The sequence below is a fragment of the Bacillus rossius genome, assembly GCF_032445375.1.
Source record: "Bacillus rossius redtenbacheri isolate Brsri chromosome 4 unlocalized genomic scaffold, Brsri_v3 Brsri_v3_scf4_1, whole genome shotgun sequence".
Taxonomy (NCBI): domain Eukaryota; kingdom Metazoa; phylum Arthropoda; class Insecta; order Phasmatodea; family Bacillidae; genus Bacillus; species Bacillus rossius.
In genome coordinates, this window is record NW_026962010.1 from 8,155,479 (window position 1) to 8,174,232 (window position 18,754).

Consider the following 18,754-nt stretch of genomic DNA (forward strand, 5'->3'; position numbering starts at 1 on the left):
AGGTCATCAAGATGTCGATCCCGGGCTGAGTCATTGACCTGCACCTGTCCCTGTTGCTCCTAAATCCTACAACTAGTTAGTTCATTACATGTTTATAACGGAAAGATAAAATGTGTATACATGTACTTACTTGTGGAAGCCCTCGTACTTGAGCTCATCCTGCCCCTTCTTGCCGAAGAAGTGGATGAGAAGTGTTGTGTCGACCACGTGTCGTCGCTGCAAGCCCTGGTCGTCGTCCACGAACTCCTCGTGAGCCGGAGTGCCGCCCACGGGCTGCAGAGGAGTCGCGGGGTCTCCGTGCTTGCCTCTCCAGGCGTAGCTGAAGATCTTCTCCATCTGACCCCAGAGCAACACACTGCCAACACTGCAAGCACTGGTCGTCGTCCACGAACTGCTCGTGAGCCGGAGTGCCGCCCACGGGCTGCAGAGGAGTCGCGGGGTCTCCGTGCTTGCCTCTCCAGGCGTAGCTGAAGATCTTCTCCATCTGACCCCAGAGCAACACACTACCAACACTGCAAGCACTGGTCGTCGTCCACGAACTGCTCGTGAGCCGGAGTGCCGCCCACGGGCTGCAGAGGAGTCGCGGGGTCTCCGTGCTTGCTTCTCCAGGCGTAGCTGAAGATCTTCTCCATCTGACCCCAGAGCAACACACTGCCAACACTGCAAGCACTGGTCGTCGTCCACGAACTCCTCGTGAGCCGGAGTGCCGCCCACGGGCTGCAGAGGAGTCGCGGGGTCTCCGTGCTTGCCTCTCCAGGCGTAGCTGAAGATCTTCTCCATCTGACCCCAGAGCAACACACTGCCAACACTGCAAGCACTGGTCGTCGTCCACGAACTGCTCGTGAGCCGGAGTGCCGCCCACGGGCTGCAGAGGAGTCGCGGGGTCTCCGTGCTTGCCTCTCCAGGCGTAGCTGAAGATCTTCTCCATCTGACCCCAGAGCAACACACTACCAACACTGCAAGCCCTGGTCGTCGTCCACGAACTCCTCGTGAGCCGGAGTCCCGCCCACGGGCTGCAGAGGAGTCGCGGGGTCTCCGTGCTTGCCTCTCCAGGCGTAGCTGAAGATCTTCTCCATCTGACCCCAGAGCAACACACTACCAACACTGCAAGCACTGCGCATTCTAGCTGCAAACATACACTTCATTCAATCAGGAATTTCAATGCGGAAATTCTACTGAAGAGATTTCGAGAGAATAAAATATTTTAACAGGTACTTCCAGAAATATACGATTCAAAATCTGCAAATACAACCTCAATTATTATTATAAAGGTTGTGTTGTATCTATTTTACACAGTTTAAGTATTTCCAAACAAAAACAAAACACGCACGAATGCTAATGCTGCAGGGGCAGTCTCTGGTCACTGAGCCAGGTTATAGTTGTATATATTGGGGCCTTGTGTGGGTCAGGGTTGTGGAGGCAGAGACGATGTCTTCCATCTAGGATTGTGACGTCACGGCGGCAATATTAGATGACTACGAACTTTGACCTTGACCTCAGTCACCATATTGGATTCCGTCATCTTGTTTTCAGAACTTACTGCTATTTTGTAATCGAGTGCCCAATACTAAAAGTTGCATTTTTCATTACGGTGATTTAATAGAGTGACTCACTCCCGAAAAATTGCCATTTTAGTTATGGTATCAATTTTCGCCATTTTGGAATAAGCCATTTTTAATTATGGCGTAACAAACATCTTGGATTCCCAATTTGCTTTATAGAACCTTCCACCATCCTGGAGACCTCCATTTTGAAATATGACATCACATCTGCCATCTTGAAAATATGTAATTGTTATTCAAAAAATCAGTGAAAATTTAAAATTACAAAAAATTATTTTGTTACAATTTAAATAAAATTTTAATAGAAAACCACACTAACATAATTGAACCAGGAGTCCTCGGTTCTAACCTGGTGAGTTAACAAAAAACTAACCCTCCCCCTGTGGTGGTAGATAGTAAACTGACTCCAAGTCATATATTAATTCCACATTCTGATATCATATCCGCCATCATGTATCGGACATTTTGATATCGTCTGCTAGAGTTTGCTGGACTCATAATAGTTTATTTTTAGCCACTAGAGTGCTGTTGTAGTATTTATTACCAGACAATTGTTGCATCCGTCATATTGTCAGCCACCATTCAATAATTTACTGATTTATTTTCTCGATTCCTGTCCTCGGTTTGATTCTTGTCCTCGGTTCGATTCGTGGTTAATGCAAAAAATGTAATTTAATCAAATACAAGCTCATTTTAACATTTTAGCAATAAACTGACAGGTTTAAGAAATAAAACACAAAAAGTTTTTACAACTAAAAAAAATACTGCATAAATGCTTTAAGTACAAACAAATTACTTAAGTCTTTAGCGTTTCTCGATCATTTCAGTCTTTATGGAGTGCGAAGCGAGTCTATTGCATGCCTTGGCACGAAATTTTAGGCCATCTCAACATTACAGTCGATCGTGACATACAGCACACAGCTTAGAGTTCGCAGTTTCATTGAAAGGACAGTGATATATTTCAGTATGCCTCGTACTGAACAAAACATCTTGCCACAGAAGATACATTTTGGTCCTGATGCATGCGGAACATGTCTGTCACAATGCCTGATGTGTGTTATTAATTTTTCGTAGTGTTGGTTACAACTGGCTACAACACATGTTGCACTGATATTTGATGCGTTCGGGATTATTAACAATCGTGTATTACATACTCGCAAATTTTCAAGTTTTTGATGTTGTCACAGCAGGTACAGTTGGGTAATGGAACACCAAAAGTTGTTACTTCCTTGGTTGTGGATTTCACTGCTGCCGAAGAAACTGCATGTATTGAAGTCTCCTCTAGTGCTGTCGGTGACGATGGTAAACCATCCACTGGGATCTGCTTCACCATCGGTGTTGCTGCAGTGAGGGTCCCCGACAATGATGGAGTTGATGTTACTATTGTTGTAGGTGATAGGTTAGACTGGCCCAAAGAACCGTCAATTGCTGAACATGTCATCGTCATTTCAGCTTTCATGTTCGAGTGAGGATTTTATGCTCATGTGCGGTGACATAAATGATGCCATGTAGATTCTGCAGTAGCTAAACTTCTAGAGTATTTTTCACTTGGTGGTACGGAAATTTATCTTCATCCCACTCCAGGCCATGGTAAAATTTCAATAGCTATTCGTTGGTTCTTTTGCTTTTTTCGTCCAGTAGTTTCCTATGATATGGAGGTTGGAAGGTGCGGGTTTGAGTCCTGCCCTCGTCTTCGTAGATGACGGCAATCTTCTTGAGGACGAATCTGTTTTGGCTCTGGTAACCTTGCAGGTTGCAGTTCAATCCTAATGTTAACAATGCTTGGTCATGACTGAACATTCTCGCAAATGCACCTGTATTTATGAGAAAATTTTAACAACCTTGTGCTAAATTATTGTACATTGCAAGTCGATCGTGATGTATAACACAAATAGCATAAGGTTTTGATTGAATATTTCCTCTCATCAATGTCTCGGTCCTACAGGCGAAGATTATGCCAACCATCGGTTCTCCTCCATCGCACAGGCCAGTATGCCACACCGATGCCTGCCCTGTAGCATGTGCGTGCTATAAATGCGGCAGCAAAGTAAGGAAGTGCAGCGAGGAGAACCCCGAAGTCGATGGGTCGATGGGTCGATGGCCACCCGCGCCACTATTGAGTGTTCATGTGTGCATCCGCTGTTGCCATACGTGTATGCGTCCGAAGATATAGTACCAACAATTTTTTGTCTAATTCTTAATTGATAATTTTTAATCGAAATATCATCATCACTTTCTTGCAAAATTAATCAAAGATTATTTTCTGTGCGACTAGGCTCAAATCTCACCCCGGGTTGTTCCCATGCTCCACATACTTCACACGGCAAACCGGCCCTCGGTAGCTCGGAGCTGTTGAGGGCTTGCTGATCGTCGCTTGCTTAGCTCGGGGGTCGAACGTGTCTGCGCACCATGGAGTACTCGACACTTTGTCTTCAATGCTGGTAACCACCATATTGTAAGTTTTTCTCAATCTCTTTTTATTTGCCCCACATTCGGTGTTGTAAAGAACACACCACATAACATAACAGAATCCATCGCAACAGCGTGATCCTGAGATTTTGTATTTTTATCTTCATAATCGATGGGCCGCGTGCGCGCCCCATTCGCGGGTAGAAAAAGCTTTGCTTGCGAACTTTTCAATACCACCCGCACTGGGACCTTCGTGCCACTTTCTTCTTACACGTACTCAGAGCCGTGCTCCGGCACCGACACAAAACAGACTGAGTGCTGTGGTAGCACCATGTAAAGGGTATTTTCATGTAATAAAATGTCACTATGTGTTTCCTTCTCTCATTTAATCATTGCTGTCTCCATCCTTTCAAAGAGTCTAGTGGCAAAGAAAGAAATCCATGACAGTTCCTCTGGTGGTCAACCAGGGGTGAACAAAACTGTAGCCAAGATCCATCAATACTGCTATATGTTAAGATGTCACAAAAATGTGCAGGCTTGGTATAGACAATGCCAAGCATGCTCGGCTAAAAAGGGGCCACAACACTGGAGTTCTGAGAAAATGAGGGCCTACCCTGTAGGGGCCCCTTTGAGAGAATAGCCATCGACATCGCTGGACCATTTCCCAAGACTAAAGATGGTAACTGGTATATTCCGGCAGCATCTGATTACTTTAGTAAGTTGCCAGAGGTTTATTCACTTCCTAACCAAGAAGCCACTACCATTGTGGATGCAAGAGTCGATGATTTAATTTTCAGATTTGGGGTCCCAATGGAGCTCCAATCAGACCAAGGCCGCAATTTCGAGTTGACAATATTTCAGGAGGTGTGTCGGTTGCTGGGAATAATCAAAACCAGGACTACAACCCTACATCCTCAGTCCGGTGGCATGGTGGAGAGGTTCAACCGAACTCTCAAGGAACACACTGCCAAGGTTGTGGCCGAGCATCTACAGTATTGATATCAACACATCCAGTTGTTCCTTATGGTTTATAGTTCTGCCATCCATGCCTCCACTGGGCAGACTCCTACAAGTATTGTGTTTGGACAGTAGTATACGAATGGCGGAGCTGAAACAGGATTCAGGTTGTGGTGTGTGTGTCCGAGCCACCATCTTGGATTGTGACGTCACGGCGGCCATCTTGGACTCAAAAATTCATCAAAATTGACTCAAAATGACTCAAAATTTCCCGCTTTCGAGGGAAAATTTCCCGTTTTCGAGGGAAAAATTCCCGTTTCGAGGGAAAATTAGGATTTCGAAAAACCACAAAAGTCGTGTTGCATTAAAAACCACGAAATTCCTAAAACTGGCTTAAGCATCCTTAACTCAAGCCAGCGTTAAGCCATTTATAGGATTATGACATCACCGTTGCAATTTTCGTTACGCCCGCCATCTTGAAAATCCACAATTTTTATGTTAGAAAATCGGGAAAATTTTTAAAAATCATTAAAAAAATTATTTGATCGAATTAAATAAAAATCTTAAAAACTACTGTTGCAGTAATCGTTACGGTCGCCATCTTGGATTATATAAATTTTACATATTTCGTAACACCCGCCATCTTGGTTGAGTACCATGTCATTCTTACACTTTATGTTACGACCACCATATTGGATCCTATTAATGTTGCAATTATTGTTATGGTCGACATCTTGAAATTTAGTCACCATCTTGAAATTTAGACGCCAGCACTAACTTCTCCCCGCTTCTCCGTTTTCATTGCTTTATTTTGTTCTTTCATATTCTTGACTTTGTGGCCAGCAAGGAAGAAGGTAGCCATCAGCTGTATGAGACTCTGAGCGTTAAGCCATTTATAGGATTATGACGTCACCGTTGCAATTTTCGTTACGCCCACCATCTTGAAAATCCGTAATTTTTGTTAGAAAATCTGGAAAAATTTTAAAAATCATTAAAAAAAATTATTTGATCGAATTAAATAAAAATCTTAAAAACCACTGTTGCAGTTATCGTTACGGTCGCCATCTTGGATTATATAAATTTTACATATTTCGTTACACCCGCCATCTTGGTTGAGTACCATGTCATTCTTACACTTTATGTTACGACCACCATATTGGATCCTATTAATGTTGCAATTATCGTTATGGTCACCATCTTGAAATTTAGTCACCATCTTGAAATTTAAACGCCAGCACTAACTTCTCCCCGCTTCTCCGTTTTCATTGCTTTATTTTGTTCTTTCATATTCTTGACTTTGTGGCCAGCAAGGAAGAAGGTAGCCATCAGCTGTATGAGACTCACAGCGTTAAGCCATTTATAGGATTATGACGTCACCGTTGCAATTTTCGTTACGCCCACCATCTTGAAAATCCGTAATTTTTGTTAGAAAATCGCGAATATTTTTAAAAATCATTAAAAAAATTATTTGATCGATTTAAATAAAAATCTTAAAAACCACTGTTGCAGTTATCGTTACGGTCGCCATCTTGGATTGTATAAATTTTACATATTTCGTTACACCCGCCATCTTGGTTGAGTACCATGTCATTCTTACACTTTATGTTACGACCACCATATTGGATCCTATTAATGTTGCAATTATCGTTATGGTCGCCATCTTAAAATTTAAATTTGGACGCCATCATGAAAATCCGTAATTTTAATGCTAGAGATTCCGAAAAAATTTAAAAATCATTAAAAAAATTAACTAATCGAATTAAATAATAAAAAATCCTTAAAACCACCGTTACACTTTTTCGTGATGACCACCATCTTGAAATCACCCGCTGGAGGTCACCATCTTGTTTTCGTCCGCTAGAGTGTGCTGATACCATGTTGGTATAATTATCTGGTCACCATACCTTTGTCCTCAACTGTTGACATTGAACTTTGACCTTGACCTTGAACTTTAATTTTGATCTTGAACTTTGACCTTGAACTTTGACCTTGACCTTGAAATTTGACCTTTACCTTGAAATTTTACCTTGACCTTGAAATTTGACCTTGACCTTGTCAACCCTCATGGATCCGACATTTTATGTTCAGTACATGCTAACAGGAGCTACCACCTGCTGGAGTATGCCATCTTGTGTGTACTTGTATTATAGAGTACATTTCCATCTGGATAAGTTAATTCTAACCCGCTACAGTGCAGTAATAATTTATTATTACTGTGACACCCGCCATCTTATCATTTGGCCGCCATCTTGAAAATCCGAAATTATTTAGCTAGAAATGCGGGAAAAATTCCAATAGTCTCCGAAAAAATCAATTATTAATTTACAAATTGTATCGATGGATCCCTGTCCACGGTTAGATTCTTGACCAGAGACAGTTGTAACTAATTATTAAATAAATGTTAGGTTCTGTTTTCCATTACCTTTCGCGGAGTTTATTATTCATTCACTCTACGAAAATCAACTCAAGTTAATATACCGGACCAACGAATTAATACAGTACCGATTAGCCTATTATGAAAGTCTAATTTTTCAATAATCTGAATAACATGTAAGCCGTTCATGTACAAAGCCACACATATAGATCAATTATCTTCAGTCCATGAGACCGACTCATGTCATTATCAGACGTATAGGCTAGTCATTTCAGGACCACATGACCTTCGTCGTTAGCTAATTATATTCAATTAATCCATCGTGACATTTTTATACATTCTAAAGGTCCAAGTAACCTTGAAAAATATTTTAGTAACACCAAGAGGTGTTAAACTAGTAAATATTCAATCACTACATTTTGTACTACGCGCAATCAAAAAAAGGAAGCACCAATAACGATAAGACAGCACCGACAACGAAAAGGCACCACATTTGGAAGCACCGACAACAAAAAAAAAAGTCAGCACCAACAACGAAAAGGCAACTCATTTGGAAGCACCGCCATCGAAAAGGCAAAACATTTGGTAGCACTGTCAACAAAAAGGCACGGACCGCAAGACCGGGTCATGTCAATATCAGACATATAGACCATGAACTCAGTACACACAGGAAAAAGGAATGTACACGCAGGAAAACGGAACGTACACGCAGGAAAACGGAATGTACACTCAGGAAAACGGAATGTACACTCAGGAAAACGGAATGTACACCCAGGAAAACGGAATGTACACGCAGGAAACGCAACGTACACAGTACACACACGAAACGGAACGTACACACAGGAAACGGAACGTACACACAGTACACACAGGAAACAGAACGTACACACAGTACACACAGGAAACGAAACGTACACACAGTACACACAGGAAACGAAACGTACACACAGTACACACAGGAAACCGAACGGATACACACAGTACACACAGGAAACGAAACATAAACACAGTACACACAGGAAACGAAACGTACACACAGTACACACAGGAAACGAAACGTACACACAGTACACACAGGAAACGAAACGTATACACACAGTACACACAGGAAACGGAACGTACACACAGTACACACAGGAAACGAAACGTACACACAGTACACACAGGAAACGAAACGTATACTCACAGTACACACAGGAAACGGAACGTACAAACAGTACACACAGGAAACGGAACGTACACACAGTACACACAGGAAACGAAACGTACACACAGTACACACAGGAAACGAAACGTACACACAGTACACAAAGGAAACGAAACGTATACACACAGTACACACAGGAAACGGAACGTACACACAGTACACACAGGAAACGAATCGTACACACAGTACACACAGGAAACGAAACGTATACTCACAGTACACACAGGAAACGGAACGTACACACAGTACACACAGGAAACAGAACGTACACACAGTACACACAGGAAACGGAACGTACACACAGTACACACAGGAAACGAAACGTATACACACAGTACACACAGGAAACGGAATGATCACACATACAGTAGCGGAAACACACAGGCTTAGTTGGAAATCAGAATACAAGAAATAAAAACATTATATTTTTACTTTCAATATTTAATTACTTCTCATCATTACACAAATACAAGTAAAAGAAGCCATTATTGTATGTAGCCAGCATTCCTCAGTTCTTTGAGTATGAAGGTTATTTCTTTGATGCACGAATAGTTTCCTGCACAAAGCGAGCCATGTAGAAGTCTTAGCCGGTCAACCAATATGTTTGGATCTTTCCATGATGTGTAATCAATCTCTTCTACCTCCATCTTACTTGCTTGTTTATTATAAATACTGTTAATATCACAATCGTCCCAGTGATCATAATAAGCATTATCGGATTTATTTATTATAACACGTCGTTTCCAACGTTTCGGTCTCAGGACATCGCCACATTCTTCGATCTTGTCAGCTCTAGATGCTTCATCACAGTCTATGCCTTTGTCAACAGCCTCAGAGTCACTGTAACAATCACTGTAGAAGACATCCTCTTCACCCAGATTACCGTATGAATTCGCTATCGATGATGTAGAAGTGTCTTCATCGTCTTCATGCTTCCTTTTTAGGAGTCCGTCATTTTTACAAAGAATGGAGGATCTACTGAATATAGGCTTGAATGTATTCTCACCTTTCACGGTGTTGATACTTCCATTAGCTTCAGTCTTACCGAAGCCATTAGCGTCCTTCAATTTATGTTCTTCCTCACGATCGGGTGAGCTAATACCATCACGCTCAGGACAAGGAAAATTATAGTCGTAATGCAGATCACTCTTCTTTAGTCTAGTGGTTCCATCGGTGTCCTCTATGCCGTAAGTAGTCTTGACTTTACATGTTCTACCATGTCTTTTTAGGCTGTCAATTCGTGTTAACAACCTGCTACAACGATTACAGCTTAACATGTTGCGTAGTGGGTTTCTAGCACAATCATTCTTCTCATGACGTCTAGCATTCCTTCTCACAGCAAAATCCTTGTCACAGTATCTACAGCGGCTTCCTTCCGATTCAGCTACAGATAACAAACCACGATCCATGGTAGCTTCTGTGACTAATGTTAGATACAAACTGTCAGTTTTCTCCAATTGTAACCATTTCTTAAATAGAGTTTTTTAAATATTTCATCAGCGAGAGTTAAGTTATCTAATGCAATGCAAATTGATGCAAGTAGTTCTGGCTGTCGTCAACAGAGGCCGCCACGTGTTGCTTGCAAGTAAATAATATCCATGTCATTAATGAGGGATGCGGAACGCTCACTATCGATCGCAAAGGAAGGTTGGCTTCGATAGTCTCCAAGGACAATGCAGTTTGTCCTTCATGTTAATGCTTCTCAGCTGTCTCAAAACATATTATTTGTCTGAGTAAGGTTATTATTTTTTAAATCCACCTGATAAAAAAAAAAATATTGTAAGTGCAGATTTATTGACAGAATTTCACTAATTAAATGTAACTCTGAATAGGAATGACATGACTCATTATGTAAAAAATTCTCATGCAGAGATAGATTTCTCACAAATAATCAGGAGCACTCGGAGAAAACCATCAATTGTCTAGCCAGGAATAATCAGGAGCACACGGAGAAATCCACCATAATATTGTCAAGAATAATCAGGAGCACACGGAGAAAACCACCATAATATTAACAATAATAATCGGAAGCACACGGAGAAAACCACCATAATATTGACAATAATAATCGGAAGCACACAGAGAAAACCACCACAAGTTTTCTTTGATATCATAAAAATACAGAAAAAAATATTTACTAAATAACAAATAAATTAATAAAAAAATTTAAATGACAAAATAAAATACAAAAAATACATAAACAGATTCTGCTAGCTTGTGAACTTCTCATTGTTGAGCAAAGATATAGTTCTAGTACAAGCCAGAATTTTATGTATTTTTTGTATTTTATTTTGTCATTTAAATTTTTTTATTAATTTATTTGTTATTTAGTAAATATTTTTTTCTGTATTTTTATGATATCAAAGAAAACTTGTGGTGGTTTTCTCTGTGTGCTTCCGATTATTATTGTCAATATTATGGTGGTTTTCTCCGTGTGCTTCCGATTATTATTGTTAATATTATGGTGGTTTTCTCCGTGTGCTCCTGATTATTCTTGACAATATTATGGTGGATTTCTCCGTGTGCTCCTGATTATTCCTGGCTAGACAATTGATGGTTTTCTCCGAGTGCTCCTGATTATTTGTGAGAAATCTATCTCTGCATGAGAATTTTTTACATAATGAGTCATGTCATTCCTATTCAGAGTTACATTTAATTAGTGAAATTCTGTCAATAAATCTGCACTTACAATATTTTTTTTTTTATCAGGTGGATTTAAAAAATAATAACCTTACTCAGACAAATAATATGTTTTGAGACAGCTGAGAAGCATTAACATGAAGGACAAACTGCATTGTCCTTGGAGACTATCGAAGCCAACCTTCCTTTGCGATCGATAGTGAGCGTTCCGCATCCCTCATTAATGACATGGATATTATTTACTTGCAAGCAACACGTGGCGGCCTCTGTTGACGACAGCCAGAACTACTTGCATCAATTTGCATTGCATTAGATAACTTAACTCTCGCTGATGAAATATTTAAAAAACTCTATTTAAGAAATGGTTACAATTGGAGAAAACTGACAGTTTGTATCTAACATTAGTCACAGAAGCTACCATGGATCGTGGTTTGTTATCTGTAGCTGAATCGGAAGGAAGCCGCTGTAGATACTGTGACAAGGATTTTGCTGTGAGAAGGAATGCTAGACGTCATGAGAAGAATGATTGTGCTAGAAACCCACTACGCAACATGTTAAGCTGTAATCGTTGTAGCAGGTTGTTAACACGAATTGACAGCCTAAAAAGACATGGTAGAACATGTAAAGTCAAGACTACTTACGGCATAGAGGACACCGATGGAACCACTAGACTAAAGAAGAGTGATCTGCATTACGACTATAATTTTCCTTGTCCTGAGCGTGATGGTATTAGCTCACCCGATCGTGAGGAAGAACATAAATTGAAGGACGCTAATGGCTTCGGTAAGACTGAAGCTAATGGAAGTATCAACACCGTGAAAGGTGAGAATACATTCAAGCCTATATTCAGTAGATCCTCCATTCTTTGTAAAAATGACGGACTCCTAAAAAGGAAGCATGAAGACGATGAAGACACTTCTACATCATCGATAGCGAATTCATACGGTAATCTGGGTGAAGAGGATGTCTTCTACAGTGATTGTTACAGTGACTCTGAGGCTGTTGACAAAGGCATAGACTGTGATGAAGCATCTAGAGCTGACAAGATCGAAGAATGTGGCGATGTCCTGAGACCGAAACGTTGGAAACGACGTGTTATAATAAATAAATCCGATAATGCTTATTATGATCACTGGGACGATTGTGATATTAACAGTATTTATAATAAGCAAGCAAGTAAGATGGAGGTAGAAGAGATTGATTACACATCATGGAAAGATCCAAACATATTGGTTGACCGGCTAAGACTTCTACATGGCTCGCTTTGTGCAGGAAACTATTCGTGCATCAAAGAAATAACCTTCATACTCAAAGAACTGAGGAATGCTGGCTACATACAATAATGGCTTCTTTTACTTGTATTTGTGTAATGATGAGAAGTAATTAAATATTGAAAGTAAAAATATAATGTTTTTATTTCTTGTATTCTGATTTCCAACTAAGCCTGTGTGTTTCCGCTACTGTACGTGTGATCATTCCGTTTCCTGTGTGTACTGTGTGTATACGTTTCGTTTCCTGTGTGTACTGTGTGTACGTTCCGTTTCCTGTGTGTACTGTGTGTACGTTCTGTTTCCTGTGTGTACTGTGTGTACGTTCCGTTTCCTGTGTGTACTGTGAGTATACGTTTCGTTTCCTGTGTGTACTGTGTGTACGATTCGTTTCCTGTGTGTACTGTGTGTACGTTCCGTTTCCTGTGTGTACTGTGTGTATACGTTTCGTTTCCTGTGTGTACTGTGTGTACGTTTCGTTTCCTGTGTGTACTGTGTGTACGTTTCGTTTCCTGTGTGTACTGTGTGTACGTTCCGTTTCCTGTGTGTACTGTGTGTACGTTCCGTTTCCTGTTTGTACTGTGAGTATACATTTCGTTTCCTGTGTGTACTGTGTGTACGTTTCGTTTCCTGTGTGTACTGTGTGTACGTTCCGTTTCCTGTGTGTACTGTGTGTATACGTTTCGTTTCCTGTGTGTACTGTGTGTACGTTTCGTTTCCTGTGTGTACTGTGTGTACGTTCCGTTTCCTGTGTGTACTGTGTGTAAGTTTCGTTTCCTGTGTGTACTGTGTGTATCCGTTCCGTTTCCTGTGTGTACTGTGTGTACGTTTCGTTTCCTGTGTGTACTTTGTGTACGTTTCGTTTCCTGTGTGTACGTTCTGTTTCCTGTGTGTACTGTGTGTACGTTCCGTTTCCTGTGTGTACTGTGTGTACGTTCCGTTTCCTGTGTGTACTGTGTGTAAGTTTCGTTTCCTGTGTGTACTGTGTGTATCCGTTCCGTTTCCTGCGTGTACATTCCGTTTTCCTGAGTGTACATTCCGTTTTCCTGAGTGTACATTCCGTTCCTGAGTGTACATTCCGTTTTCCTGCGTGTACGTTCCGTTTTCCTGCGTGTACATTCCTTTTTCCTGTGTGTACTGAGTTCATGGTCTATATGTCTGATATTGACATGACCCGGTCTTGCGGTTCGTGCCTTTTTGTTGACAGTGCTACCAAATGTGCTGCCTTTTCGATGGCGGTGCTTCCAAATGAGTTGCCTTTTTGTTGTTGGTGCTGACTTTTTTTTTTTGTTGTCGGTACTTCCAAATGTGGTGCCTTTTCGTTGTCGGTGCTGTCTTATCGTTATTGGTGCTTCCTTTTTTTGATTGCGCGTAGTACAAAATGTAGTGATTGAATATTTACTAGTTTAACACCTCTTGGTGTTACTAAAATATTTTTCAAGGTTACTTGGACCTTTAGAATGTATAAAAATGTCACGATGGATTAATTGAATATAATTAGCTAACGACGAAGGTCATGTGGTCCTGAAATGACTAGCCTATACGTCTGATAATGACATGAGTCGGTCTCATGGACTGAAGATAATTGATCTATATGTGTGGCTTTGTACATGAACGGCTTACATGTTATTCAGATTATTGAAAAATTAGACTTTCATAATAGGCTAATCGGTACTGTATTAATTCGTTGGTCCGGTATATTAACTTGAGTTGATTTTCGTAGAGTGAATGAATAATAAACTCCGCGAAAGGTAATGGAAAACAGAACCTAACATTTATTTAATAATTAGTTACAACTGTCTCTGGTCAAGAATCTAACCGTGGACAGGGATCCATCGATACAATTTGTAAATTAATAATTGATTTTTTCGGAGACTATTGGAATTTTTCCCGCATTTCTAGCTAAATAATTTCGGATTTTCAAGATGGCGGCCAAATGATAAGATGGCGGGTGTCACAGTAATAATAAATTATTACTGCACTGTAGCGGGTTAGAATTAACTTATCCAGATGGAAATGTACTCTATAATACAAGTACACACAAGATGGCATACTCCAGCAGGTGGTAGCTCCTGTTAGCATGTACTGAACATAAAATGTCGGATCCATGAGGGTTGACAAGGTCAAGGTCAAATTTCAAGGTCAAGGTAAAATTTCAAGGTAAAGGTCAAATTTCAAGGTCAAGGTCAAAGTTCAAGGTCAAGGTCAAAGTTCAAGGTCAAGGTCAAATTTCAAGGTCAAGGTCAAAGTTCAAGGTCAAAGTTCAAGATCAAAATTAAAGTTCAAGGTCAAGGTCAAAGTTAATGTCAACAGTTGAGGACAAAGGTATGGTGACCAGATAATTATACCAACATGGTATCAGCACACTCTAGCGGACGAAAACAAGATGGTGACCTCCAGCGGGTGATTTCAAGATGGTGGTCATCACGAAAAAGTGCAACGGTGGTTTTAAGGATTTTTTATTATTTAATTCGATTAGTTAATTTTTTTAATGATTTTTAAATTTTTTCGGAATCTCTAGCATTAAAATTACGGATTTTCATGATGGCGTCCAAATTTAAATTTTAAGATGGCGACCATAACGATAATTGCAACATTAATAGGATCCAATATGGTGGTCGTAACATAAAGTATAAGAATGACATGGTACTCAACCAAGATGGCGGGTGTAACGAAATATGTAAAATTTATACAATCCAAGATGGCGACCGTAACGATAACTGCAACAGTGGTTTTTAAGATTTTTATTTAAATCGATCAAATAATTTTTTTTAATGATTTTTAAAAATATTCCCGATTTTCTAACAAAAATTACGGATTTTCAAGATGGTGGGCGTAACGAAAATTGCAACGGTGACGTCATAATCCTATAAATGGCTTAACGCTGTGAGTCTCATACAGCTGATGGCTACCTTCTTCCTTGCTGGCCACAAAGTCAAGAATATGAAAGAACAAAATAAAGCAATGAAAACGGAGAAGCGGGGAGAAGTTAGTGCTGGCGTTTAAATTTCAAGATGGTGACTAAATTTCAAGATGGCGACCATAACGATAATTGCAACATTAATAGGATCCAATATGGTGGTCGTAACATAAAGTGTAAGAATGACATGGTACTCAACTAAGATGGCGGGTGTAACGAAATATGTAAAATTTATATAATCCAAGATGGCGACCATAACGATAACTGCAACAGTGGTTTTTAAGATTTTTATTTAATTCGATCAAATAAATTTTTTAATGATTTTTAAAAATTTTCCCGATTTTCTAACATAAAAATTGTGGATTTTCAAGATGGCGGGCGTAACGAAAATTGCAACGGTGACATCATAATCCTATAAATGGCTTAACGCTGGCTTGAGTTAAGGATGCTTAAGCCAGTTTTAGGAATTTCGTGGTTTTTAATGCAAAACGACTTTTGTGGTTTTTCGAAATCCTAATTTTCCCTCGAAACGGGAATTTTTCCCTCGAAAACGGGAAATTTTCCCTCGAAAGCGGGAAATTTTGAGTCATTTTGAGTCAATTTTGAGGAATTTTTGAGTCCAAGATGGCCGCCGTGACGTCACAATCCAAGATGGTGGCTCGGACACACACACCACAACCTGAATCCTGTTTCAGCTCCGCCATTCGTATACTACTTTGGACAAAAGTTGAGGATACCCTATGATGTCAAGTTAGGTCGTCCTTGCAGACAGCCGACCAGCGTATGGCGTAGAGCGAATGGCGTTTATACATGAAAAATGCCCCAAAAATCCTCGATTAGTGATGAATCTAATGAAGGCGAGTTACTACCTGAAGGCTTACTCAACCGGATTTCTGGAGCGCGATTTGGTGAGGGTGTATAACCAGAAATTAAGGAAGAGAAGGTGCCCTAAGCTTCAAGCAGTGTGGGAAGGCCCATATGAAGTCTTGAAGTGGCTAAATGATGTGGTCTAGCAGATCCAGAGAGGAAAGAGGGTATGGATGAAAGTGGTACATTTGGACCAGTTAAGGGATAATGCTGGAAGGGATGCATTACCTGTTCGGGACCAACCGGTTTAAGAAGGGTCTGCGACATGTGCCATGTTCGGAGCTGGCAGGCGGCCCTGCACGGCCACTGATATCCGCACCATCCAATGGCGTAAGAGTCCCTGCTGCCCCCTCCCTCATTTCGCTTTCTTCACACCATCCTGCCTCAGCCCATTGTCAATTACTCTTTTAGTGGCCTGGGAATTCTAAGGGTTTTCCGAAGCCACCGCACAGAGTGGCACGAATAAACACCGCCTTTCTAGAATTTTCGGGCATCGAGTTGGCCCAAGGTGACGAGACATTTAACCCCCCCCCCTTCCCAGTCTGATCCTGAATGTCTGCAAGAGTATAAAAGCAGCGAAGCCGGCCTCCATGAGAGTTCCGAGCGAAGAGCGAAAGCAGAGAGAGTCTCCCCCTCGGGGAAAGATACTGGCGATATCTGTGCAATCAGCGAGATGTTTGCTGGGCAACCAGATCTATCGGGAGGCGATACCAGCAACCCTTGGCGAGTCTGTCGGGTGCATAGAGCGATAGTTGGGGACTGTATTGCGGCAAGGCTTGTTTGAGTGTGCGAAGGAAGTGGTCAGGGGTGGACAGAAGTGCGAGCCACTCTCGAGCCAATCTCCAGTGGAAAATGTTAATGTTTCAATTTCCAGTGTAAGACTAATTGTTGTGGACAGAGATCTTGAGTGCATTAATTGAATTTATGGTGTAAACATTAGTCATAAATAAAACCAATTAATTGAGCTTTACCTTAAGAACCCAGTTTTCTCATAGACATTACATTTATCAGCGACTTTACGAGTTCTACAGCGATTTTTTGTTCTGATATCTTAAAGGCTTTACAAAGAATCTAGCTCAAAGTATAAATGTAATTGCTTTTATATAATTTCGCCGGTACACTGCAAGTCGACAAGCAGGGTGTGTATGGAAGTGTGGATTATGTAAGAAGACAAAGCCAGTGTAAATACTGTGGTATGTATTTCACTAGAAATTCAAATGCTCTTCAGCATGAATGAAGTGGATGCCCGAATAATGTAATACAAAGATTACAGTTTCAGTGTATCAAATACTAATTGGCTTACATCGACAATATGGCATCGATGTTGGTTCAGTTAAGAGCAAGCAAAAACCTGTATGTAAATTCAGCGAGTAGATAGGAATACTTTCTTATAGGACCTGCACAGTAGAGTGCAGTGGCCATCTTGGATTGTGACTTCATCCTAATCTATTAATCTATTCACCATATATGTTGATGTCATCGTTAATCCATCCATAATATCGGATTAATTCATTAATCATTCTGCCATCTTATATTAATCCATTAATCTTCCCACCATATTGGATTTGACCTTGACCTTAAACTTTGACCTCAACTTTTGACCCCAGTGACCTTCATGGATTCTGCCATTTTGTTTTGTAGAATGTGGCCATCATTGATTTTTTGATGTTATCGGCGGCCAATGTAAATGATGTCGTCGGTGGCCAACTTGGATGTCATCGGCAGCCATATTTAACTTGACTTTTATATTTTATCTTGTCCTTTAACCTTAACGTAACCTTAACCCTGAACTTTGATCCGAGTGACCATTTTGGATTCCGCAATGTTTTTCTATAACCTTCTGCCATCTTCAGAAATATTAGTCAGCTTATAGGCCACCTATGTGACAGACAGTGCACTATACAGCGCCCCAGCCATGTTCTCCTGGCGATTGATGAGAACCTAGCATGCATTCAGGCCATCTCCCTGTGGCGGCAGGTGAGGTCAAAACGATCCTCTAGAGAATCCATTTCACCGTGACGATGGGTGGGGTTCTAGCCATCTTCAAGGCCCTCTTTTCTTTGCGATAAGAGGAAATCCTAGCCAGCATCCAGGTCATCGCCCAGTCGTGACAGGCGAGAATTTTAGCCAGCCCCTAGGTAATACCCTATTTCTATGGACAGAGCCCTATACAGCCTCTGGGATTTTTTTACCATAGCATCTGGTAGGATATTAGCCAGCCTCAAGATCCTCTTCCGTTTGCGATAATAGGGATTCCTAGCTGCCTCCTGGCCATCTACCCATGAAAACAGATGGGATGTTATCCAACCTCGTCGCTTTCTTGCCTTTACGATAAGAATTATTTCTAACCAGCCTCCAGACCATATTCCTATGAAAATGGCTGGGAATCTGGCCAGAAAATAGGCCTTCGTGCCTTTGCAATAAGAAGGATTCCTATCCAGCCTCCTAGCCATCTTACCAGGTAGACAGATGATATCCTAGCCAGCCTCATCGCCCCCTTGACTTCACAATAAAAGGGATTTATAGCCAGCCTGCAGCCATCTTTCCATG

The 18,754-nt window shown here is 40.9% G+C and overlaps 1 protein-coding gene across 7 annotated transcripts in view; it reads right to left on the reverse strand.

The window, feature by feature from the left end:
- LOC134541693 (calcium uptake protein 3, mitochondrial) overlaps window positions 1–18,754 on the reverse strand; it is a 173,427-nt gene that overhangs the window by 50,568 nt on the left and 104,105 nt on the right. For all 7 annotated transcript variants that reach the window (XM_063385320.1, XM_063385317.1, XM_063385319.1 and 4 more), the window contains one exon: window positions 131–336. In XM_063385320.1, coding sequence (XP_063241390.1) covers window positions 131–336 — 206 coding nt within the window. The remainder of the gene's footprint in view (window positions 1–130; window positions 337–18,754) is intronic.